The sequence below is a fragment of the Rhincodon typus genome, chromosome 15, assembly GCF_021869965.1.
Source record: "Rhincodon typus isolate 14 chromosome 15, sRhiTyp1.1, whole genome shotgun sequence".
NCBI lineage: Eukaryota > Metazoa > Chordata > Chondrichthyes > Orectolobiformes > Rhincodontidae > Rhincodon > Rhincodon typus.
Genome location: NC_063346.1, coordinates 62,987,952 through 63,014,352, shown reverse-complemented (window position 1 = coordinate 63,014,352; position 26,401 = coordinate 62,987,952). Strand labels below are relative to the sequence as shown.

The 26,401-nt window shown below is 42.2% G+C and overlaps 1 protein-coding gene across 6 annotated transcripts in view; it reads left to right on the top strand.

Annotated features, from left to right (window-relative positions):
• ccdc102a (coiled-coil domain containing 102A) overlaps positions 1 to 26,401 on the top strand; it is a 186,031-nt gene that overhangs the window by 49,435 nt on the left and 110,195 nt on the right. For 5 of the 6 annotated variants that reach the window (XM_048605638.1, XM_048605634.1, XM_048605635.1 and 2 more), the window contains 3 exons: positions 11,600 to 12,271; positions 19,324 to 19,541; positions 20,979 to 21,087. In XM_048605638.1, coding sequence (XP_048461595.1) covers positions 11,675 to 12,271; positions 19,324 to 19,541; positions 20,979 to 21,087 — 924 coding nt within the window. In that variant the 5' untranslated portion in view covers positions 11,600 to 11,674. The remainder of the gene's footprint in view (positions 1 to 11,599; positions 12,272 to 19,323; positions 19,542 to 20,978; positions 21,088 to 26,401) is intronic. The other variant, XM_048605637.1, reaches the window with a different exon arrangement.

Below are 26,401 nucleotides of genomic sequence, written 5' to 3'. Positions count from 1 at the left end.
TTTAGGAGGATATAGGCCAAATGTAGGCAAATGGGACTAGTTTAGTTTGTGAAACTTGCTTGGCATGGATGAGTTGGATCGAAGGGTCTGTTTCCATGCTGTATGACTCTGACAGTATTCAATGCTGCAGCTCCAGGGCAAGAAAATTCCACCAAGTAGTGGCACTCGGAAAATAAAAGCTCTCCTAATCTGTGTCTAAAATTCTTGAGTAGATTTGTAGCTTGGGTTGTGGATGCTGTGGTTGGTTTGCTTGCCGGGCTAGTTCATTTAATTGCAGACGTTTCATCACCCTGCTGGGTAACATCATCAGTGCAGCCTCCAGTGAAACGCTGTTGTGTTTTCCTGCCTGGTATTGAAACTGAGGTCCCAGAGCGCTTCATCGGAGGCTACACTAATAATGTTACCGAGCAGGGTAATGAAACGTCTGTGAACTAGCGAACCAGCTTGGCAAGCCAAACGGCCACAGCTTCTGTCTAAAGTGGGAAACTCTTACTTTAAAGCTCTGACTCCTAGTTCGAGTTTATCCGAAAAAATAGGAAACATCCTTTTGGCATCCATTCTGTCAATCTTTCCCAAGATCTTCTATGTCTCCATATATAAACCTCTCATTCTTTTAAATCCTGATGGATTCAAGCCCAAACTTTGCTCATAAGACCACTTCCTCATCCTATGAGTCATTCAAGTGGAGCTTCTGTGAACTGTCTAATACAATCATGTCATTGCTGAATTTAAAGAACTAAATTCGTTCATAGTGCTCTGCATGTGGTCTCACCTACATCGATGTGGCCTCAGTGTTGAACAGCACTGACAATTTGCCTTGTATAGGGCAGAAGATGGGTCACTCTTGTCTCCACAGGCAAGCTCTTCTAGGCCTGCATCAAACACATACCCAATTGGAAATTGCAAAACTCGCCCTTCGGCTGGCAAGTTCACTGAGGTGAATGTATTGGTGAGAATTTGCTGAGAAGGCAGGAACTGGCCCACCTAGCACTTGATAAACACAACATGAAAATCTAGGCCAACATGAGTTTCTAATTCTCATGGCTTATGTTCTCATTTGAACATTTCTCATGTTCAGAAAGCTGCTGTCTGACTACACTGTCTGCTTAATGCCCAAAATTATGCCTGAGGCGATTTTTGGATTAAGCAATTATCTTAAAATGTTCCAGTATTCTGTTTTTCATTTAATGTTTCTAGTTGGCTGCCATCACTTGTGTTCTATCTGTCTCTTTCACTGGGTCTGGATTAGCAGTCAAATTAAAACAAAATCATATTGGATACACTTGGCAAATCAGGCAACATCTGGAGAGAGAAACAGCATTAATATTTTTGGTCAATCATATTTCATCAGAGAACCATGAAAATCATGTATTGCCATGAATGGACTTTATTTCTGAGCAGGATTCTTTTATTCTGTGCTTGCACTACATAACTTTTTCCCTATTGTCTGGAAATTTTGCCCTTCAAATATTTATCCGATTCCATTTTGGAAAATTCTATTGACTCTAATTCCACTTTCGTCTTGGGGGAAAAAAAGCCCTTCCAGGCTTGAATTTATTTTGGATTGACTCAAACCTCCAAAATTAAATTTTTAAGAATTGTATCCACATCAATCTTATTCTGACACTCTGAACATTTTTGGCACTGTGTATTGTAACCATTGCCAAGTAGGTTTTTAGGAAACTGGATTACACTAGCAAGAGTTCACCGGATCTGGGCTTGTACAAATAGGATTGCAGCCAAGACAGAAAGGAAAACAGATGTTGAGTTCTACTGTAACATGAGCTGGCATTGCTGATGCTCCCATGTTGCTGCAATTCTGCAGTGAGAATCTAGTCTTTCCCATAGATGTGAACATATTCGGGTTTTAAACCCCTTTGGATCCAGTATTGTGCACTGCCACTTTATAGAATTGCAGAATGAGCTGTATTTGCTGTTGCACATAATTAGCCCACAAAATGGCCTAATTTTACTCAAACCTGTATCTGTCCCAGTTTCACAAACCAGGCAGAGAAATGAGAAAGTAGGTAACATTAAAATAGATCCAAGAAGCAGATCTCATTTCATCCTCAACAGCACTTGTCCTATTTCAGTTCATGTAATTGTGAAGATCTCAGCACCAAAAAAGCCCTCGGCCCATTGCACCCATGCTGGTCAAAAACAAGCACCTAACTACAGTATTTCTAATCCCATTTCGTAGCACTTTGCCCATAGCCTTGTATGCCTTGGTATCACACGTGCAAATCAAAATACTACTTCAATGTTATGTGGCTTTCAGTCTCTAGCATCCATCCGGTCAGCTAGTGCCTAACACTCCCTCCACGCTCTGGATGAAAATGTTTTTCCCTCACATCTTTGACCGGTTTTAACACACTCTCTGCCTGGTTTTATACACTGTGTCTCGGGGTGGTGTAGCTCTGACTACCTTTTAATTTTTTGAGCATTGTGTTCTGTCGATGAAAGCCACTGAAATAATGAGCTGTTATTTTCAATCCCTATTGACCAACGTGAAGTTTGTAGTTGGAAACTGAGAGGGTGGACCCCAGGAATTTTATACTTTGATGTTTGTATGTGTGTCAGGCGGGAATAGTCAGTCTTCTGTATTGTCATTGGCTTACCCTTAGTGCTGGAAAATATTAATCCATCAGTCAACAATCATAGGAAGCAGATTATCTGGTCAGACATTAACATGTTGCTGTTTGTGGGAGCTTGTCATGTCATGTTCTTTCCAATACAAAAGTCTGTACACTTCGGAAGTACTTCATTGACTGGAAATTGCTTTGAAATATCCAGCGGTTATGAAAGCTCCTATATAAGTGCATATCTTTATTTTCTTCTGTCAAACTTTGGGCTTTTGTATAATTTGTCACAGCCTGAAGTTAACGCAGTACTCTATCCTTAAACTGCCGTTCCACTTCCTGCTAATGAAGAACTGCAGATGCTGAAGATGTGCAACGAAAACAGAAATTGCTGGAGAAACCTGAGCACATCGAGCAGCATCTGTGGAGAAAAAGCAGAGTTGATGTTTTGAGACCAATGACCCTTCTTCACAACTGATAGTAGTTCTCACTCTGGGCTCCATCTCCACCTATCTGCTCATACCTTCCCACCTTCCAGCTCTTCCTAACTACAATCCGTTCTGAAAGAGGGTCACTGGTCTCAAAACATTTAACTGCTTTATCTCCAAAGATGCTGCCCCACCTCTTCAGTTTCTCCAGTATTTTCTGTTTTTGTTTCAGGTCTTCAGCAGCCTCAGTTCTTTGTTTTATTTTAGTGTTTTAACACACTTTGTTTCTTCCATGTCTGCCCACCTTGAAGTTCTGCTCTTTCTGACAGGATTTCAGTTCTAATCTCTCTGGTTCACCCATCATTACTTTCATTGTCGTTCCTTATGTTTGACAAGGTATTTGTCAAAACTAGATTCCACAGCAACGTCCCACTCCTCAGTGACTCGCTGGCTGAGATTAACCCCTTGTAGATTACACCTGAAGCTTCATCCTTCATGTTGCAAATCCACCTGGACTGACAGGTATCTCCATGATGTAAAATGCTGCTTAGACAGCTGGTCTCACTGCATCCTGAGGTCCACTCTCAATGCTGTGTGCTGCCATATACACATACTCTGACATTTTTGTCTATCAGCAGCACCTCATGCTATCTGAGCTGTCCTGCCCCAGTTCCATTTCATCACCAGCTCATTCAACATTCTAGCAAGAAACTTTTTGTCTTCCTTGAATTTTTCTTTTGTGTTGGCCATGAGTCATTTTTCATGACACTCCTTGTTCTTCTAATTACTGTCTTGTCATTTTCCTCTATATTTGTAATAAATCTCATCATTTTACAGTCACATGGCATCTCCACTTCCTACAATTTTTTCGTGTACCTATGTCATATATGTATAGATTTGGAACAAAATACTTAGAAAGTTCCCTCCTCCTATCCTAGAAGCAGCTTTGAACATAAAATGCTGACAGCCATTTCTGGTGTCTGAAATTGGGATGGGAAAAGAACTGATTGAGTACACCATCTTTATAAGCGGAAAGCATGTTGTTAATTGATTCGTATTAGAGGCATGTAAATGATAACTTTGCAATTGTTGTTATTGTCAGTGCAGCACAGTAACTGTGATGCATGGATATTTTTATAAAGCATTGCAGCAGTTTCCAGTAACTGTGGGTTATCAGCTTTGTTGTGAAAACTAGTTGCAGGGCCCTGAATAAGCAGAGCTTTCACTGACTCGCAGCAGTGTTGTGACATTTGGCTGAAGGATCGTGAGAAATTGTGCTTCATTTTATAATCTGCCTTCTCTTGGCCTACAGTTTGTTGTTGGCTTCCGGCTTCCACTTTCCACAGTGCTTTGTGAACTGAGTGGCATTGCTTTGTATATTGAACTAGGTTTAGCAGCATGATCTAGCACTACGTACTCTCACTCTGCTGTGAAATCAGGACAACTATAATTAGTGGAGGTGGCATGGAGACATTTCCTTTTGCTGTTCCTGGCTTAGTGTATTGTTCAGAGACTCCCAGTACTATCTGCTGCCCCGTGATGATGTTATAGTTTGAAAGATAATTTTCAAATATTGTAATAGCGGTTTATTCATGGTTTTATGGGATAGCATAATGTAGTATCGTGTGGACTTTTGGTTTGTCATTTAATGGAACAGAGAGGAGCTTGACAAGTTGTTTTTTTTTTTTAAACAATTTACCAGAAGTTATTTTTGACTCTGCACCCTCTATTTCTAAGGCCCAGATCAAAGTCTGCTGTCTCTTGAGTACGACTACTTCCCATCTTGTTTTAGATTTGTTACACGCTCTGGTCTGGGTCCTACAGTCATGAACATCCCCTTTGGCTTGTTCCCTCCTTCCCCACCTACAAATCTGTCTTCATTCATTTTCTCCTTAGCTCTTTGCAATTTGCAATCCGAATGTCATGGAGTCAGAGATCTACAGCATAAAAACAGGCCCTTGGGCCCAACTTGCCCATGCCATCCAGTTTTCACAATTTAAACTAGTCCCATTTGGTTCATATCCTTCCATACCTACCTGTCTAAATGTTTCTTAAGTGACAAAATTGTACTTGCTTCCATCACTAGCTCTGACAGCCCAAGCCAAACACACTCTCTTAATATAAAATTGCCCTTCTTAATCCTTTGTATCTCTCCTCTCTCACCAAACAACCACAGGACATCCCCTCATTCATTGGGATGTACAACCTGGCAGCACACTGGCACTGAAATGCATGCACCATTTTTTAAAAAAAAAAAGACCATTTGCATAGCCATTGCTTAGCAGTAACATGAAATAAACCTGTTCAACGTTTCAAGATACTTTGTGATTCCAGGGTAATTTGATTAGACCGATTCTTTTCAGGAGTGGAAGTGATTTGCCTTTTGGGCCCATTTGTGACTTTACATGATTCACAGCAAATAATGGTGTGACCAAGATGGTCACTGTGTGCTGCAGGATAGATTTCATGGGTGTTATTTCTGCCAGCTTTGCAAGATGAGCAACTGACTTAAGCCCTACTTATGAGACTGCTGATAACACTAATCCTCTGTGTGTGTGTGTGTGTGTGTGTGTGTGTGTGTGTGGAGCAACAAATCCCAATGTGTATATTGATCAGTGTAGGTGAGTTTGCTGTAGACAGTACTGGGGAACAAAATCAGTTTTTCAAACAGCACATATAGGAAAGGGGGCACATTTGACTCCTCCATCTCAAGACCATAAGATGTACGAGCAGAATTGGGCTCCACTGTCTGATCATGGCTGGTGTGTTTCTCAACTTCCATTCTCCTGCCTTCTCCCTGGAAGCTTTGATCCCCTTACTAATCAAGAACGTAACTCTGTTTTAAGTACACTCAATGACTTTGCCTTCAGAGCCTTCTGCAGCAATGAGTTCCACAGGTTCACCACCCTGTGGCTGAAGAAATTCATCCTCATCTCCGTTCCAGAGGATTGTTCCTTCATTCTGAGGCTGTGCCCTCAAGTGGAAACATGTACTACATGTCCACTCTATCCAGGTCTCTGTGTGTGTATATAAGTCTCCATGAGATTTCGCCTCCCCTGCCCCATCCATCTCAAATCCATCAACCAAAGATCCATATTTCTCAACCATTCATCATATGATAGCCCTTCATTTCCGGGATCTTTCCTCTGAACCTCCTTTGGGCATCCTCCAATGCCAACATGTCCTTCCTTACATATAGGGCCCAAAGCTGCTCAGTTTTCCAATTGCAGTCTGACCAGAGCCTTACACAGCCTCAGCAGTACATCCCTGCTCTTCTATTCTAGCCCTCTTGAAATAAATGCTAACATTGCTTTTGCCTTCCTAACTGTTAACTGAACCTGCTCATTAACCTTATGACAATGCTAACCTAGGGCTCTCAAGTCACTTTGTGCTTCAAATTTTGAAAGCCTTTTCTCATTTTAGACAATAATTTACACCTCTGTTCTTCCTTCCAAAGTGCATAACTGCACACTTTCCCACATTGTATTCCATCTGCCACTTTGCCCACTCTCTTAGCCTGTCCAAGTTCGTCTACAGCCTCCCACTACCTCCATACTACCTGCCCCATCACCTGCATCTTCAAACCTAGCAACAATGTCCTGAGTTCCTTTGTCCAGATTGTTAATGTATAATATGAATAGTTGTGGTGCCGATACTGGTCTTCACAAGTCCAAAAGTCACTGGCTGCCATGTTGACAAAGACTCCTTTTTCCCCACTATCTGTTTTGAGTCGGTCAATCCTTTAACATTACCATACCTTGCCCCTGACACCATAGGCTCTTACCTTAATTAGTAACCTCTTGTGCAGCACCTTGTCAGTGGTTTTCTCCTTTTGTCTAACTTGCTTGTAAACTCCTCAAAGAATTCCAACAAACTTATCAGGCATGACCACCCTTTGACAGCTGACTCAGCCTATTTTTGTCTGTACTTGCAAATAGTCTGCAATGCCATCCTTAATAATGAACTCTTAAATCTTACCAGCGATTTGGGGTCTGGCTATCCCGTCTAAATTCCCCATCTTCTGCTTTCCTCCCATCTTAAACACAGGCATTACATGAGCCATTTTCCAGTCCTCTGGGACCCCCTGACTCAGTGATTCGTGAAAGATCACCACCAATGCCTCTGCAATCTCCTCAGTAATCTCCTTCAGAACTCTTGGGTGTGGTCGATCCAGTTCAGGTGCTTTATCCATCTTCAGATTTTTCTGCTTGGTGATGGCCAATTTACTCCATTTTCTGCCCCGACTCTTTTGAAGTTCTGGTAAATGACTCGTACCTTCCACTTTGGAGACTGATGCCAAGTATATATTCAATTCCTCTGTCATTTTTTTGCTGCCCAAAACTACTATCCTAGCCTCATTTTCCAGTGGTGTAATATCTACTCTTGTCTCTCCCTTACCTTTTAATATATCTAAGAAAAGTCTTGCCGTCTTCTTTTATTTTACTAGCTAGGTTACCTTCATATTTCATTCTCTTTCCTCTTCTGGTTTCATAGATGTCCCAGTCTTCTGGCTTCCCAGTAATCTTTACCACATTGTATGCTGTCTCTTTTGCTCTTAGCTGTCCGTGACTGCGCTCGTCATCCGTGGTTGCCTCCCCTTAATATGTTTCTTCTTCCTTGTTGAATTTCTGCTGTGCTTCCGGATTTACTCCAGTAACTCCTGGTATTGCTGCTGTACCTAGCTGTGGGTAAACAGAACCTCCTGAGCCATTTGCGTGAACAGAATCTGTCAGCCAGGACTCCCTGATTGGACCAGGTTAACAGCTCCAGGAAACTCATTCTGTGAGTTCCACCTGGCTGACCTCGTTACAATCAATGAAGCGTCGGTGTATGTGAACACTAACTGTCTACAAAAAGACACGACCAATACTCACTCATCTCGATCCACACGGACAAGGAGAACCACCACTTCGACTGGGACAACACCAAGATCCTGGGACGGGCTAGGCAGAGACAGCCACGAGAACTCCTGAAGCCTGGCACTCCACGAAGCATGCTATTAATGAACACGTTGAACTTGACCCCATATACGTTCCAATACGAAGGAAAACCGGAAGTGAGGTAATCCATCTCAACGGACCCCAGAGTTTAAAAACCAGGCAGGAAAACACACTGATGCTTCATTGGAGGCTGCACTGAGGATGTTACCCAGCATTGTAACGAAACATCTGTGAAACAAGAAACCAGCTCGGTGAGCCTGCCAACCTCAACACCCACAACCCGAGCTGCAAATCTACTCCAAAACCTTAGACACTATAACCTGGTGTTTTGTCATTTCTGACCTTGTCCACCCCAGTCCAAGACAAGCACCTCCACATCATTTATTTTCTGCTGGCATTCAACCCCATCACTATCTTTGCCGTTTTCTTTGATTTTTTTTTAAATTTTCCATGCAATTGAATCCACACCCCTCTATTTATTTAAAGGCTGTCTTCAAAGGTGAGTTTCAACCTGAACAAGAGGATAGGCAAGCTCAAAGTGGATGTTTGTTGATTTGAAACTTTGGTTTTTTGGAAACCATTCAAAGTTGCTCATAATGGAACGGGAGACTTGCAGTACAACATGACATAAAATTGCACATATCTGAAACAGTGACTGTAAATGTTAGAACTTGAATCACACAGTAGAATTAGAGCATAAAGCAGATGCCACCAGGCCCAGAAAGATGACCAGTACAAATCATTTTAATTTCTGCGACAATCAAAGTAAGTTTGAGTGGACAGCGGGAAGGAGGACTGAGTTGGGTGATTGGAACAAAATTCCGACACTTTATCCTGATGAATGGTACCTTTGTAATATGTACATTAAAGGCAGTATTGTATAGCCAGATCTATTTTTTTTTTGGTTTTTTTTGTGCAATAATACTGGGAAAAGTCTAGAGGATGGTGTGAGTGAAGGACATGTGCAGCAATATCAATGCTATCTGTCTCTAACTCCAGGTGAAGCTCTGCTGAGATGTGAGGAGAAGGAGACACCAGCTGAAGGACTTTGGTCCTCTTGAAGGCTCAGGCCATACCTGGGTGTCTCGGATTAAACAGCGTTTTAATGTCCAATTATCTGTGAAACTGCAACATGTTAAAGTGCTGTCGAGGTGCAGTGTTATTTCAAAATCACTTTGAATCAGTTGAAAGCTGCTGATCTCGAGTCCCTCAAATAGTGAGAGACACCCCCCCCCAAATGTTATTTACAGTTCCAGATTGGTTATAACAGGCCATTGGGCCCTTCCATTGTGTCTGTGCTGGCCCTCTGAAGGAGCAACTCAGCGAGTTCCCCATCACCTGACACGTTCTTCCTTTTGAAATAACGATCCAATCCCTTTTGAAAGCCTCAATTGAACCTGCCCTCAGAACACACTCGGGCAGTTACATTCCAGATCCTGACCACTCACTATGTGAAGATGTTTCTCCTCATTGTCACCATTGCTTCTTTTTAATCACCTTAAACTGGTGCCCTCTGTCCTCGATTCTTCCATCATGGGGAACAATTTCTCCCTCTGTTTTCTGTCCAGACCCCCAATGATTCTGTAAACCTCGATCAAACTGCCTCTCAACCTTCTCTTTTCTCCAATGAAAACAGTTCCAGCTTGCCCAACGTATCCACATAATTGTAGTTCCTCAAAGAGTCATAGAGGTCTACAGTACAGAAAAAAGCCCTTTGGCCAACTGTGCGAAACAAAAACCAAAAAAAAAAAATCCTTATCCCTTGTACTATTTGCATGAATCACTTCTGCATTCTTTCCAGTGCCTTCACATTCTTCCTAAACTGTGTTGCCTGGAACTGGACACAGTATTTCAACTCTGGTGTAACTGGTGTCTTTTACAAGCTCAACATCAGCTTGTTCTTTACTCTACACCCTGCATTAGCAAAGTTTAGGATACTGTATGTTTTATTAACCACTTTCTCAGTCTGTCCTGACCCCAGGGGTTTGGTTCGTTCAGTTGGCTGGATGGCCAGTTTGAGATGCAGAGTGATGCCAACAGCTGAGATTACTATGAAGGACTCTCCTCAACCCTTCCCCCTCGCTTGGGGCTTGGTGACCCTTAGCACCTTTTTCGTTCTAGTGAGAGAGCAGCCCTGGTGTCCAGCTGGACTATGGCAACTTCACTTGTCTCCTTCAATGATCTATGCACATATACCCAGGTTTCTCTACTTCTCACTATCACTTCATTTAAAAAAACTTGGAAATTTAGTTGAGCATAATTTGCCCATAAATTTGGACTGCCTTTTGTGGAATCTTAGAGTCATACTGTACAGAAGAATCATAGAATCAGAAAAGCCCTACCCTGTAAAAGCAGGTCATTCAACCCATGAGGTCTGCATCAGCCCTCCGAAAAGCATCCCACCCAAACCCAGGCCCCACCCAATCCCCATAAAAGCTCTTCAGCCCATTGTGTCTGTACTGCATTTTGAATTGAATTACATCATTTCAATTGCTCACTAAGTACTTTTTCAAGATTGTGAGGTTTCCTGCCTCAGCTATCCCCCCAGGCAGTGCATTCCGCAACTCCAGCACGTTCTGGATGAAAGTATTTTCCTCAAATCTCTTCTAAACCCCCTGCCTTTCACTTTAAAATGATGCCCCCTTGTTTTTGACCCTTCAACTAAGGGGAACAGCTGTTTCTATTCAGCCTGTCCTTACCCCTCAATCCTGTACACCTCTATTAGATCCCACCTCAACCTTCTGTGCTCCAAAGAAGTAACTTGAGCTTATCCAGCTTCTCTTCATAGCTGAAATGCTCCATCCCAGGCAACATCCTGGTGAAACTCTTGTACCCACTTCAGAGCACTTGCATCCTTCCTATAGTGTGGTGACCAGAACTGCACACTGCTCCAGTTGTGGCTTCACCAAAGTTCTGTCCGTTTCCAGTATGACCTCCCTGCTCTCAATCTGTGCCACAGCTGGTGAAGGCAAGCATTCCGCATGCCGCCTCTACCCTGTTAACCTGTCCTGTCACTTTCAGGGGTCTATGGACAAGTGCTCTAAGATTCCGCTGTTCCTCTGAGCTTTTTGATGTCCAGCCTTTCTTTGAGTCCTGCCTTGCACTTTGGATGAAGGATAAAGACATCATCTCACATTTTATCGAGTTTGAATTGAATCTATCACTGATCTGCACGCGTGACCAATCCGTTCTATTTGAAATTGTGTTGGGTTATCAATGTTTCACAGGAACCTGACCGCTCATTATTTTGTGCAAAGTGGGAGAAATGAGAGAATTAATTCAGATAACCCCATTCATGTCCTTACAGTAAAAGATTTGTTCAAGCTGGAATATCCACAAATAGCTTTCCACCTAAATCTTCTGAAGCTGGGATGGTTGGCTGAAGTTTTGGAATTGAGAATAAGTAATTTTACATTGGGTTAAGGGGTTGAACAGTTGTGGAAGCAACATGGAAGGAATTGAAATATAGATCAATAATGACCTGATTGAATGATAGTATAGACTGAAGGGGCTGAATGGCCTCGTTATTTCAGCAGTTTAAATATAAATCTCCGTGCTTATTTCTGCACAGATTGCTGGACAAACTGCTTGTAATGTTCAATACGCCCTTCCTGAATGTGCATTATGTAAGTGTCCGTTATTCCATCTGTAGGTTGCACATGGAATGGAATTCAGAAAGGAGCAGCCTGCAATGTCTGTCTAAGAGAAGCAATATTTTCCCCTTGAGATGAGCCAGACCGGTGGCTCCCAGTTGGTGGAGACAGGGCAGTCTAACAAGTCGTCACCCCTGAGCAGCCACAGCCAGCAAAGCCTCAGCCTGCAGCCCGAGAGAATGTGCAGCCCAGAGACCGTGCCTGCAGCTCCCAAAATTGGAGGGCAGACTCCAAGTCCACAGCTCCCTCTCTGCTTGGATGGTGACTGGGAGAGCCGGGAGGAGCTGCGGCTACGTGAGCTGGAGGAAGCACGAGCACGGGCTGCCCAGATGGAGAAAACCATGCGCTGGTGGTCCGACTGCACAGCCAACTGGCGGGAAAAATGGAGCAAAGTGAGGGCGGAGAGGAACAAATCCAGGGAGGAGGTGAGGCAGCTGAGGCAGAAGCTGGAGGCACTGACCAAAGAACTAACTACGGTGAAACGAGAAAAGCAGGAACTGTCCAATGAGAACGAACAGCTGCGTTTGGAGGCTGAGCAAATCAAGAATGCCCAACACAGTGAGCAGGTACTGGATAATAAACTAGTATCAGAGAAGGAGAGCGAGAGTTTAAATGTTCCAGAGCAGGAACCAGTACGAGATATGGAGACAGTGAAAACTTTGAAAAACAAGGTGAGCTGCTTAAAACATTTTTAATGGGACAGTTTGTGCTGATTGTGACTTATTAACAAGGGCTTTACAGTTGTTCATCTCAAGTTCCATTGATACTGTTTGCATCTCTTGATGTATTTAGCTGTCACTGACACTTCGTTGCACTCTCTGCCTGAATTTGTATCTATCTTGTGTTTCTCTCCCAATCTCCCCGCATGCCCTCTCCAAAATAATCTTGTCCACAAGACCCAGTTCCTGCCTTCTCAATTCCTTTCTCATTAAACACTGCTTTCCCATATTAATTCCTGCCTTCTACCTCAACAAACAACCTTGCAAAACCCTCCCAATTTGAAGATGTAACATAATGACACCACTTGATAACAGAGCGCATTACAATGCAGAATTCTAGCAAAAGTGCAAGGAAAGTTGTTACAATCCCTGTAGAGGCTAAGAACCTATGACAAGAAATTCGTTTCAGTTGATATCTGCAATACTGACAGTCACAATTTTTGTATTTTAGGGTGTTAGCTGTAACAAATGACTATGTATAAACTTCCCTCTATAAATGGAGATGAATTTTCTCTTTCACTGTGTTTTCTCAAATAGCTTCCCTACCATAAATGTAAAATCACAGGGCAGCGTGGTATATCAGTGGTTAGCGCTGCTGCCTCACAGCTCAAGGGGACCCGGGTTTGATTCCAGCCTTGGGCAACTGTCTGTGTGGAGTTTGCACGTTCTCCCTGTGTCTGCGTGGGTTTCCTTCGGTTGCTCCGGTTTCCTCCCACAGTCCAAAGATGTGCAGGTTAGGTGGATTGGTCATAGGAAATGCAAGGGAAAGGGTAGGTGGCTGGGTCTGGGTGGGATGCTCTTCACAGGGCCGGTGTGGGCGTGATGGGCCAAAATTTACCAATTGGATACCCCTGCAGCTTCATCCACAGATGACTAGCCAATTGACAACACAACCAGGACTCACCAAAATCCAAAACAACAACCACTACACCATAGATTAAAAAACACCTCAGAACTTGCAGCCAGACTACTCAGACCGCTAGGAATCATGACAGCACATAAACTGGCAGGCACACTAAGACAGCAACTGACCAGGGTTAAAGACCCAATAGATAACATGGACAGGATGAATGTAGTTTACAAGATACCATGCGGAGACTGCACAAAACACTGTGGGACAAACAGGCAGACAACTAGCAACCCGCATCCACAAATACCAGCTAGCAACTAACGACACAACCAGACGTCCTTGGTTTCAATACATGCAGTCGAAAAAAACCACACTTTCAACTGGGACTACACTACTATCATAGGACAAGCCAAACAGAGGACAGCCAGGGAGGCTTGGCATTCATTCGCGGACTCCATCAACAAACACATTGAATTAGACCCGATATGCCGACCATTACAACGCATAGCAGGAACCGGCACCTACTGGAAGCAACGAAAACCAGATCGTATAAATTCGAGCCAGCACAAGATAACAGCACTTCACATGAGGCTCCACAGCACTGAGGCTGTCACCTAGTAAGGGGATGAAATGTCTGCTATCAAACCTCCCAGCTCGGCGAGCACACCAACATCTACAATCAGCATCTGAACTACAAATCTTCACTCAAACCTTAATCCCTGTGTACTTCAGAGTTCTTCCTTTTAGCAAAATGCTACTTTTCTGTTCTTCATACCAAAGTGGAGAAATTTACACTTTTTTGTACATTTTACTGTGGCCTTTCTATAGCCCACTGTAAACTCTGTACTTCTTAACACTTTACTTTCCTAGCTACCATGCTGTCATTTGTAAATTTTGCAACTATACATTTGATTATTTCATCCAAATTATTGATGTCAATTGTGAATAGATCAGTGCCTAATACTGATCTCTGTCGCACACCATTTATTACAGTTTGCTAATCTGAAAATACACCACTTATCTCTGCTGTCTAATACTTAACTAATTCTCTGTCAATGCCCATACAGTGCCTGTATATCCATTTAGCTAGTGCCTTTTGGAAATAATATTTTGTTATACTAACAATTCCTCTCTACCCACTAGGATGTTATCTCATCAAATAGATCTAATAGATTAGTTAAACATAATTTCCTGTTTACAAAAGAATGTTGACTCTGATCACACTGATTTTTTTTTTAAATTATTCTACTATAGCCTCCTTATGAATTGATTGAAGCATCTTCCCAGTGACAGATGCGACACTAACCAGCTTGTAGTTTCCTGTTTTCTGTTCCCCTGCTTCCTTAAACGTGAAGGGGTCAGTTAGCTCAGTTTCCTAAACAGCTGGATTGCAATGTAGAACAATGCCAATAGCGCAGGTTCAATTTCCACATCAGCTGAGATTACCACGAAGGTCTCCCCTTGCTGACTCACGGGTTAAACCACTACCAATTGTCTTTTTTTCTGAGCTGCCCGATGGTCTGGTAGGACTATGGTGATTTTATCTTTTTATTTCAAGGTAGAGTGCTAATTAGCTATGTTTGAGAGCCCTCTCTATTTTACCTTCAAACTAAATGTACGGTTTAAAGCATATCTGTTGACAACCCAACTTGTCAACAGTTTTCTGGGTCTCGAGATTCACAGTCTCCACTGTTAACACACAGTCTGCTGCCATTTTCTCCAAGTCTAAATACCTTGCACCTTCTTCTCACTAAAATTAATTGAACTTCCTGTTCATGTCTAACAGCTGTACTGTCCAGGCAGCCTTCAGAACAGTTCCCATGACCTGATTTGGTTTATCTTACTTGCCTGAAAGAGACCATCCAGAAGCATTTTGTAAATGATATAATAACGTGATAAGCATTCAAAGGATGAGCAATTCCAACAATCGCAGTTCATCCTACATAGACTATGATTCCCCTAACAGAGGTCATCTCTTGAATACTGCTGCTGCCGCCCCAACCGGTGCATTTCTTTCCACTGCTGTAACCATCAGAATTTATCTCTTAGGAATTCACCCCACCCCAGTATTAATCTTTCTAATGATCATTCGTCTAACACTTGAGCCATTAGAGTTTGTCTCTACTATGGCCACTGCCGTTCATCTAATATTCTAGCGAATAAGTTCATCTCTTTTGTAGACTGACCATTATATTCATCTAATTCTCTATCCACTGGAATTCATCTGCCTCATGCACTATCAATTGGAATTTGTGTCTCAAATACTCTAGCCATTCAAGATCATCTGCCTGGTACTGTAGCCATTTGAGTTTGTCCCTCGAGTATTCATAGAATCCCTACAGTGCAGAAAGAGGCCATTCGGCTCATCCAGTCGAATGTCTCACCCAGACCCAGGCACACACAACCGCCTCCCCCAACCCTATTCCCACAACCCCACATTTTTACTCTGGTTAATCCACCTAACCTGCACATCTTCGGACTGTGGGAGGAAACTGAAGCACCCGGAGGAACGCCCATGCAGACACAGAATGTGCGAATTCCAATAGGGTAGTTTCCCAAGGCTGGAATCGAACCTGGGGCACTGGCTCTGTGAGGCAGCAGTGCTAATCACTGAGCTGCCATCAGAGTTTATCCTTGTGATGTTCCAGCCATCAGAGTTCATCTCTGTCCTCTCTGTAAGCCTTTGGAGTTCATCTATCTAATATTCAAACTATTGGAGTTAAAATCTCTGGCGCTTGAAGTTTTGATATTGAACTCTTAATTGTATTCTGTCAGTGTTTATCTCTCTACTGCTGTAACATTCTCATGTTCTTTTGTTTCTGGCTCCACGCTAATTTTATGCCAAATTCAACTGTGGTGATTCAAGGAGGCCACACACCATGAGCTTCTCCAGGGTGACTAACAATTGGTAATGAACACTGACCTAGCCAGCGATGCCCAAGTGCCATATATGTACAGAAAAACCTCAGTCGTAGCAGTGGGGTTATGTTGGAGCTGTATTGGATTTTGGTTCGGTTACAGCTGGAGTTCCGTGTGCATTTCTAGTCATGGCACGATAGGAAAGATGATTGCACTGGAGCAGGTGCAGAGGAGAGTCACAAGGATGTTGGCTGTGGGGAACCATTTTAACTATGAAAAGAGTCTGGATAAGCTTGAGTTGTTTTCTTTGGAGTGGAGAAGATTGAGGGGAGACCTGATACAGGTGTATAAGATTATGAGGAGCATGGACAGAGTGAATAGAAAAGAGCTGTTCAACTAAGGAGTTGAAGGGTCAAGAAAAAGGGACACACTTTTCAAGTGAAAGGCAGGAGGTTAAGAAGGAATTTCAGGAAAATGGATTCATCCAGAGTGGTGGGGGGTCTGGAATGAACTGCCTGGGAGGGTGGTTGAGGTGGGAAGTCTCAAATTTTTAAGTAGTACTTGGGACGAGCTGTCCTAGGAGAGGACATCGTGGAGAGCTCATGGAGTAAGGTAGAACTTAGTGACTGCATGTTTCTTCTTCTCGTGATGAGGTTAGACTTCCCAATAGCCAGCAAGAGATAGAGGAACAGTTATATAAGCAGATCATGGAAAGATGTAAAAACAACAAGGTTGTGGTAGTAGGTGATTTTAACTTCCAGACGCTGTGACTCCCTTAGTGCCAGGGACAGAATTTGTTAGATGTGGGATTCTTGAAACAGTAGTTCAATACGGTCAACTATGTTTCAACTGGGGAATGAATCTGGCCAGGTTGTTGAAGTTTCAGTGGGAGAGCATTTTGAGAACAGGTAGTTAGATTGTTATGGAGAAGGATAAGAGTATTCCCCTGGTGAAAGTGGTAAACTGGGGAAAGGCTAGTTACAACAGTGTTAGGCAGGAACTGAACAAGTTAGACTGGGGGCAGCTGTGTGAAGGTAAATCCACATTTGCCATGTCAAAGTCTTTTAAAAGCCATTTGACCAGAGTTCAGGACCAGCATGTTCCTGTGACGAAAGATAATGATGGCAAGATTTGGAAACCTTGGATGATGAGAGGTGTTGTAAGTTTAGCTAGAGAAAAAGGAAACCTATGTAAGGTTTAAGAGACAGATCAAACCAGGCGCTTGTGGGTGAAAGATGCAGAAAGTAACTTAAAAATAAATTAGGAAGGCTGGAAGGGACCATGAAACGTCCTTTTGGCATGTAGGATTAAAGAGAATCACAAGGCATTCTATACATAAATTACGACCAAGAGGGTAACTGGGGAAAAGGTGGGTTCACTCGAGGACAAAGGAAGAAATTTGTGTGGAACCAGAGGAAGTGGATGAGGTCCTTTTAATGAGTACATCACAACTGTATTCCCAAGGAGAAAGACATGAGTGATAAGTTTAGAGGTGGGGTTTGTTGATACTCTAAGGCATGTCGATATCGAGGAGGAGGAGGTGTTAGGTGTCTTGGAAGAACATTAAGTAAATCAGTCCCCTGATGCGATCTATCCCAGGATACTGAAGAAGGCAAAGGAGGAGATTGTCAGGGCCTCAGCAGAGATATTTGTTTCCACTTTAGCCACAGGCAAGGTCCCAGAAGAGTGGAGAATAGCCAATGTTATTCCTTTGCTCAAGAAGGGCAACAGGGATAATCCAGCAACTATTGGGCTGGTGAACCTTACATTAGTGGTAAGGAAGTTGCTGGAGAAGATTCTTCGGGACAGAATTTACTTGCATTTGGAAAAGAGCGGACTTATTAGGGATAGTCGGCATGGCTTTATACAGAGAGAGGAGACAATAAGGACTGAAGATGCTGGAAGCCAGAGTCTGTACGTGTGAGGTTGGAATCACAGCAGGTCAGATAGCATCCGAGGAGCAGGTAAGTCAATGTTTCGGGCCAAAACCCTTCTTCAGGACTCCATTCTAAAGAGAGGTCGTTTTTTTTTTTGTTTTTTTTTTGACCCATTTTGGACACAAAATTATCTTGGTCATAGAAGTCAGCAAGTAGTTATGGTGTGGTCTCTTTTCTGACTCGATCTATGACCAATGGTGTTCTGCAAGGATATATATTTGGATGAAAATGTATTTGCAGATGACGACATGAAAATTGGTAGAATTATGGATAGTGAGGAAGGTCAGCAAAGGATTCAGCAAGATACAAGTCAGCTTGAAAGTTAGCTAGAGAAATGGCAGATGGAGTTTAATCTGGACAAGCGTGAGGTGATGCATTTTGGGAGGTCAAATGCAAGAGGAAAGTGTACAGTTAATGGCTAGACTCTTGCGAACAAGGATATATAGAGGGATCTTGGGGTGCAAATCCACAGCTACATGAAAGCGGCAACACAGTGGATAAGGTACTAAAGAAGGATTATAACATATTTGCCTTCATTGGTTGGGTCATTGAGCGCAAAAGTTGGCAAGTCATGTTGCAATTGTATAAGACTTTGGTCAGGTCCCGTTTGGAGTATTGTGTGCAGTTCTGGTCGCTGCACTATAGGAAGGATGCATGGAGGCTTTGGACAGGATGCAAGAGAGGTTTACCTGGGTGTTGCCTGGATTGGAGTGTATTACCTATAAGGAGAGATTGGACAAACTTGGACTGATTTTGCTAGAGAGTTAGAGGGATAGGGGGCGACCTGATAGACATATTAAAAATTGGAAGCACTGGATAGTCGAAGTTTCTTTCCCAGGGTGGAAATGTCAAACACCAGGGGGCGTTGGTTGAAGGTGGGATGGTGGTTTAAAGGAGATGTGAGAATAAAGCATTTTCTCACAGAACGTAGTAGTTGCCTGGAACATACTGCCAGAGGAGGTGATAGAGATAGATACAATAGCAAAGTTTAAGACCTATTTGGATAGACATCTGAACAAGCAGAGAATAGAGGAATATGGATGATGTACAGGTGCATGGGATTTGTTTAGCATCATTGTCAACCCATACTTAGGCTGAATGGTCTGTTCCTGTGCTGTACCGCTCTATGTTCTATGTTCTCAATGTTGTAACATTCAAAGTATGTGCCAAGACTTGGAAGGTGAGTCCAGTGTAGATTGAATAGTTTTGTCAGTGCAGACTTAAAGGCCAAAGTGTTTCTTCTGTCCTCTGATTCTATGAATATTGAATGGGTGAAGATCCATCAACTTAAAGGAGCAGTGAGTGACACTGCTGTACAAGTACATATGATAACTATAATTTGTTCATTTATTGTGCAGGAGGTGGAATTAATGGAAACCATTATGAAAACCAAGCAGGAGAACACAGAAGCCTGGGACCAACGCAGTACTCAGAGTGTGCGCACTTCCCTCAGCCGCCATGAGAGGAATCGCATCCTATGGGATGAAGTGACCATCATTGAAGAGGATGCCACCAAAGTCACTGCATTGCAGCTGCGTTTAGACGAATCCCAGAAAACTCTACAGAAAGAGAGGGAGTAAGTATAGGAGGTCCAAGCCTCTTGGTTTACTTTTTTGAGTACTCAGTCCCTGTTACCTAAACATTCATGATGGGTTGTGCATTATTTGAGTTAAACTGTGGATTTAAATGTCACTGCATAAGTATGAGCTGGTAATCCAGTACAGTGCTTTGCTTGGGGTGGTTGCACTGTTGGAAGAGCATATTTTTCAAGAGTTAATAAACTTGGATCCCGTCTGTTACTTTTGGTGGATATAAAAGATCCCATGACACTATTTTGAAGAGCATGATCGTTATCCTGGTGACCTGACCAGTATGTATGTCTCGTAATGGAACCAGGTAATCTGGTCACAGCAAGTCTCAGTAGGGCACCATGCACAGGTAGAGTGTTGCACTAAGGCACAGCATGACAGTGCGGGGCATCTTGTACCAAATGATTTATCCCACATCCTTCAACTGTGACTTCTGGTTCTGGACTCCCCTGCTAATGGGAGCATCCTTCTTGTATCTAACCTATCTAGTCTTGTTAGAATTTTCTAGGTTTCTGAGATTTCTCCTTCATTCTTCTGAACTCCAGCAAATATAATCTTAACTAATTCAAACTCCCTTAATAAATCAGTCCTGCCATCCAAGAAATTAGTCTGGTAAATCTTCACTCAACTCCCTGCATAACAACAAGAACATCCTTCCTCGGATTAAGAGATCAAAACTGCGCACACAATTCCAGGTGTGGTATCAGCCATAGTTGCAACAAGGCATTTCTATTGTATGTACATTCCCTCACTACGAATGCCAACATACAAATTTCTTTTGCTTCCTGCCATTTTGCACCTTCTGTGCTTGCATGCTTGTTGCCCATTCACCTCTTGCAATTTATAGCCATTCAGATAATAATCTGCCTTCCTGTTTTTGTTCCCCAACTGGACAACCTCACATTTATTTATATTATACTGCATCTGCCATGCATTCACCCCTTATTCAAGTTGTCCAACTTGCACTGAAGCATCTGCATCCTCCACACAGCTCAACCTCCCACTAAGCTTTGAAGCACAGTGTCATAAGTGAGTTGCATTGAGGCACAGTTCCAGATACACTAAAAAATGGAACTTCCATGCCTGTTCAGTTTGCCAGCTTTAAAAATGTTTAGGCTGTGTCTTCAGCATGAGGGCAGAGCCAGGCAGGAGCAAGAGTATGGGGCCTGTGCCAAAGACCATGCTGGCACAGATTAGTGGTTGAATCATAAAGACACATATTCTTAGCAGATGGATGTGATATAATATGAAGGAGTGATTTGTGCAAGCTAGAAAGCTTTTTCTCAATGTACTATTTTGAAAAATTGTGGAAGTGAAAGCAGTATTTTCACAAATCTTGAAATCCAAGTTTTGTAATTGTGCAAATTGGTTTGAACTGAATGAACATTTTGTAGTAATTCTAACTGTACAGCCTTTCTCATTAGGGACAAGAGCACACTCAGTAAGCATATTGAGAAGTTGGAGGTGGATGTCAGCCAGTGGAAACTCAAGTACGAAGAGCTGAACAAATCGAAGCAGGAGGTGGTTAAACAGGTAAAACTAAGAGCGGTGAGGAGCTGCCTACTCGGACAGGCATTCTTTTTATGTACATGCTCTCAATTGACAGTGCATTGTGGCTGAAATGCTTCTAAAATTAGCTTCACAATCGCCACCTTGCATTTATATTTTCATCTGTTGATGTAGTGAAATGATGGTTGCTACATATGTGTATTTACGTTGAAGTTTTGGATACATTGAGCTGGATTTTCACAGAGACGTGCATAACCCCTCTTATCCCACATGACCCCTGTCTCTCTAGATGAGCCTCATAGCCCCATTTCAAAACACATTTTCCCAATTGCACTCCGTTTGCCAACTTTTTGCCCACTTACTTAACCTATCAATATCTGTTTGTATCAGAGATAGTAGGAACTGCAGATGCTGGAGAATCTGAGATAACAAGGTGTAGAGCTGGATGAACGCAGCAGGTCAAGCAGCATCAGAGGAGCAGGAAGGCTGACGTTTCGGGCCTAGACCCTTCATCAGAAAAATATCTGTTTTGTAAACTGTTTGTATCCCTCTTGCAACTTGCCTTTCCAGCTGTTGTGTCTTCTGCAAATTTGACTACAGTACATTTGCTTCCTTATTATTGATTGTATATTGGAAGGAGTTGTAGTCCCAGCTTACTGTTTCCAACAGAGTTTTTGCCATAAGGCTTAAACTTTTTGTGAGGTACCTTGTCAAACACCTTCTGAAAGTCTAAATACAACACCCCTACTGGTTCCCTTTATACATTCTGAGATTTCTTCGAAAAACTCATCAGTAATCTCCCTTTGAAACCGTACTGACTTTGCTTTATTGGATTATGATTTTCGGGATATGCTGCTATTACAAGCTTAATTAATTCCAACAATTGATGTTAGGCTAATTGGCCTATAGTTACCTGCTTTTTGCTTTCCTCCCTTTTTTTTTGAATGTCATTGTTTTCCAATCCTCTGGTACCTTTTGCAGTCCAAGGATTTTTGGAAAATTACAACCAATCTGTCCACTATCTGTGTAGCTACTTCTTTTAGGATCCAAAGATGCAAGCCATTGGGGCTACAGGACATTTAACCCCATGAGTTTGTCTAATACTTCTTTGGTGATGGCATATAATTCCTCCCTCCAGTATTGTTCAGTATTAATGGGATGTTTGAAGTATCTTCCACCATAAAGACTAATGCAAAATATCTGTTTAACTCCTCTGCTATTTCCTTGTTCTCCATGACCATCTCCCCAGATTCATTTCCTAAAGGGTCCATGTTCACTTTGACCTTCTTGTCTTTTTTTCACTTAATGAAGATTTTACTGGTAGTGTTAATATCCATCGCTAACGTGCCCTCATTTATTTTCCTCTTTCTTTATTGTCTTTTTAGTCCTCCTTTGCTGAATTTATGCCAGTTGTTATGGACTAGACCAGACTCCCTCAAAATAATTTAAGAAGGTAGCTTAGACCCTAACTTTTACATATTTTAAGGACAAATGTGTCTGTTCCAATTGAAACGCGACTGGTCAAAGTACTCAACATTAAGTAAAACACAATTTATTTAAACGCTGTAGTTAAAATACAATCGAAGAAATAGGAATTTAGAATAATTCAACTCTATTGGAAACTTAACAGAATAATAGATACAGTAACTATTACTTATTAATTGTTCCAATATTGTAACATCGCATAAGCACAACCTTTGACAAAAAGGCAGATTCAGACACAGATTCTCAAACGCAGCTTTCCAATCCAAGAGAAAAAAATCAAGAGAAAATTCAGAGGAGCAGTCAGGAGACATTCACTGAAGCTCCCAACTCTGTTCAGACCCCAGTAGCTCCTGACGCTACTGAAATACCAAATCCCAGAAATCCTAATCTGAGAGCTGGCCACACCCAATCAGGTTGCATTTATAAAAAAATCCCCAAAACCTCTCCAGGTGTCTTCATCGGTTAGCTCGACACCTTGTTCAATCTCTGTCTTAAAAGAAAGCAGGACTAAATAACCCCTTAAGGCTACAGCAAGTCACACAGACTTCTGGGCTTTCACTCACTTTTGTATATTTTTGCTGAGGTATATTTTTTGCTGAGAGTCATGAATTACCTCCTTAAATGTCTGCCGCTTGCTTGTCTTTCCTGTTAATCAATTTTCCTCAGTCTACTTTGGCTAACACTATCCTCATTTCATCGTAATTCCCTTCATTTACGTTAAACATAACTGTTTCCAACCCAAGATTCTCACTTTCAAACTGAACATTAAATTCTATCATTTTAGGATCACCGCTTTCTCGGCAATCTTTTACTCTGAGGACGTTTATTAATCCAGCCTTGTTATCCAAAATCACATCCAGGATAGCTTGTTCCCTGAGTAACTCTGACCTATTGGTCTAGGAAGTTATCCCTGCTGCACGCTCTGAATTTGTTCTTGTAGCTACCCTTTCCAACATGAAGATTCAAGACACCCATAATTATTGACTCTTACTCTTTTTTAAATGCTCTGATTATATGTTGATTTATACCCTTTCCTAAGGTGTAGCTATTGTTTGGGAGTCTATGCACTAGTCCAACCAATGTTTTCTGTCTCTTGCTGATCGAATTAGGTGAGGGCTGAAGAGACTTTCCCTTTATTAGCCCACACAAAAGCATGTGGCAGAGTACAGGACTGAAATGAATACTGTCCTCTGTTGGGTTAGCTCACAGTGTGAACATATCCAAAAGCGCACTCAGACCCTTTTGACTGTTTCCTTCATAAAGATCATGCCACACAACTGTGTGCTCAGTATAAATTTAACAAAAGGATTTTCTTTTCAGTGATAGTTGACATGTATGGGTTATTTCATACAATGCAGTGATGGAAGCCTTCCTTGTAAAGCCTCCGGGATCATTGGAAGTGATGAGGTTTGAAATGAGTGAACTGCAATAATCAGGGTGCAATGATGATGATGATCAGCAGAGGGAGGTATTGTAGCATTCAAGGCAATATGCTGTTGTTTCAAGCTTCCTTGATTGTTGCAGTCAAGAACTGTCAGGAAAATAAGAGTAATTTTAACTATTAAGCCCATCTGTATCTTAATTAAGGGTTTTGCTCAAAGGAGCAGTACAGGTCTTGCGAAAATCTTTGGCGACCGTATAGAAATAGAATGAGCTATTTTAATTTGGCAGTTTTGTCACTTGGAATTTAACTTCAACTTTTCATCACTGGAGGTGTTTCCATCTAGCTGCAATGTTAATTGGTCCTGAAGGGGCTTTATTTTGACAAAGTTAACATGTCACAAGACCTGACAGGCTGTTGGGATTAGGAAATTTAAAAACATTTGAGGGGGAGTAGGCTAGTTGATTCCTCGAGCCTGCTCTGCCATTCAATATAATCTTTGTTGAGGTCTATCCTAATCCTACCCTGCCTATATCCTTTTAGTCACCAGCTATTTCCACCTCCTCCTTGAAAACCCGTGATGTTTTTGGCCTCAACCACTTTCTGTGGTAGTGAGTTCCACAGGCTCACTACTCCCCGGATGAAGAAATTTCTACTTGTCTCAGTCCTCAAAATTTTATCTGTTATCCTTAAACTATGACTGCTGTTTTAGGACTCTCCCACGATCAGAAACCTCTTTCCTGCATCTAACCTGTCTCGTCCTGTTAGAATTTTATAGCTTTGTATGAGATCCCCCCTCATTCTTCTAAATTCCAGTGAATACAATCCTAACCAAGTTAATCTCTCCTCATGTCATTTCTGCCGTCCGAGGAATCAGTTTGGTAAACCTTCACTGCATTGTAGCAAGAACACCCTCCCTCAGATAAGGATACTAAAACTGCATGCAGTATTCCAGGTGTGGCCCAACCAATGCCTTATATAAGCGCAGCAAGATAACCTTATTACTCTACTCAAATCCTCTCGCTATGAAGGCCACCATATAATTTGACCTCATGACTGCCTGCTGCACCTGTGCAGTTGCTTCCATTGATTGTTGCACAAGAACATCCAGGTCTTGCTGAACATTCCCCTCTCTCAATTTGCATCCACTTAAATAATAATCTGCCTTCCAATTTTTGTTACCAAAGTGAATAACCTCACATTTATATCTATATTATACTGTATCTGCAATGCATTCGCCCACTTACTCAGCCTATCCAAATCACCCTGCAACATCTCTGTTGCATCCTCACAGCTCGTGCTTCCACCCAGGTTTGTCATGTGCACATTTTGAGATATTGTATTTAGTTCTCTCATCTAAATCATTAAGGCCTATTGTGATTAGCTGGGGTCCTAGAACCAATCCCTGTGGTACCTTACTAGTCACTGCCTATTAGTCAGAAAACGACCTATTTATTCCTACTGTTTGTTTCCAATCTGAACCAATTTTCTATCCATAAGATCAATCATATGTAGAGACTGCAAGGTGATTGTGGGAGTTGACTGGGGCGGGGAGGGGGTGAGGTTGCATACTACGTTATCTCGGCTTTGTGGTAAATAACGATTCTGAATCTTTAACATCGTTAATTTGAAGGACCTGATGTCATTGTGTAGAATTTTGGTCTAGGTCTCGATACAGTGATTATTTGATGGACTGATTGGTTCGAAGCATTGAATATGTTTTCTCCACACATTTTTTTCAATTTGCTCACGGGAATTGGGCTGGGCTGCAAGGTCAGTGTTTATTATTCAATTTAATTATCTTCTGGAAGGTGGTGGTGAGCTGCCTTCTTGAACAGCAACAGTCCTCGAGGTGTAGGAATGCGTACAATCCCTTTAGGAAGGGAGTTCCAATATTCTGACCCAGCAACACTGAAGGAACAATGATATATTTCCAAGTCTAGATGCTGTGTGACTTGAGAAACCTGTATGTGGAGGTGTTCCCATATATGTGTGAAACTTCTTGAGTGTTGTTGGAGCTGCACTCATCCAGGCAAATGGAAAGTATTCCATCATACTCTTGACTTTTGCCTTGTAGATGTTGAGCAGGTTTTGGGAAGTGAGAAGTGAGTTACTCGTTGCAGAATTCCATAAGATGTAGGTGTAGAAGTAGGCCATTTGACGCACCAAGTCTGTTCCACTGTTCAATGAAATTATGGCTGATCTGATAATCCTCAATTGCATGTTCCTGCCTCTGATGTCAGTATTATTTCCATTAGATAATGGAACCAAAATTGTTCACAGTATGCCAGCTGTAGTCTGACTTGTGCTCTGTATTGTTTTAGCAGAACCACCCTACTTTCATATTCCATTCTCTTTTATGAAATGAAGGCGAACATTCCAAATGCTTTCCATATTACCCCACTGAACTTTGTGATTCAGACCCCAAAATCCTTGTCAACAAGGTGCAGGGCTGGATGAACACAGCAGGCC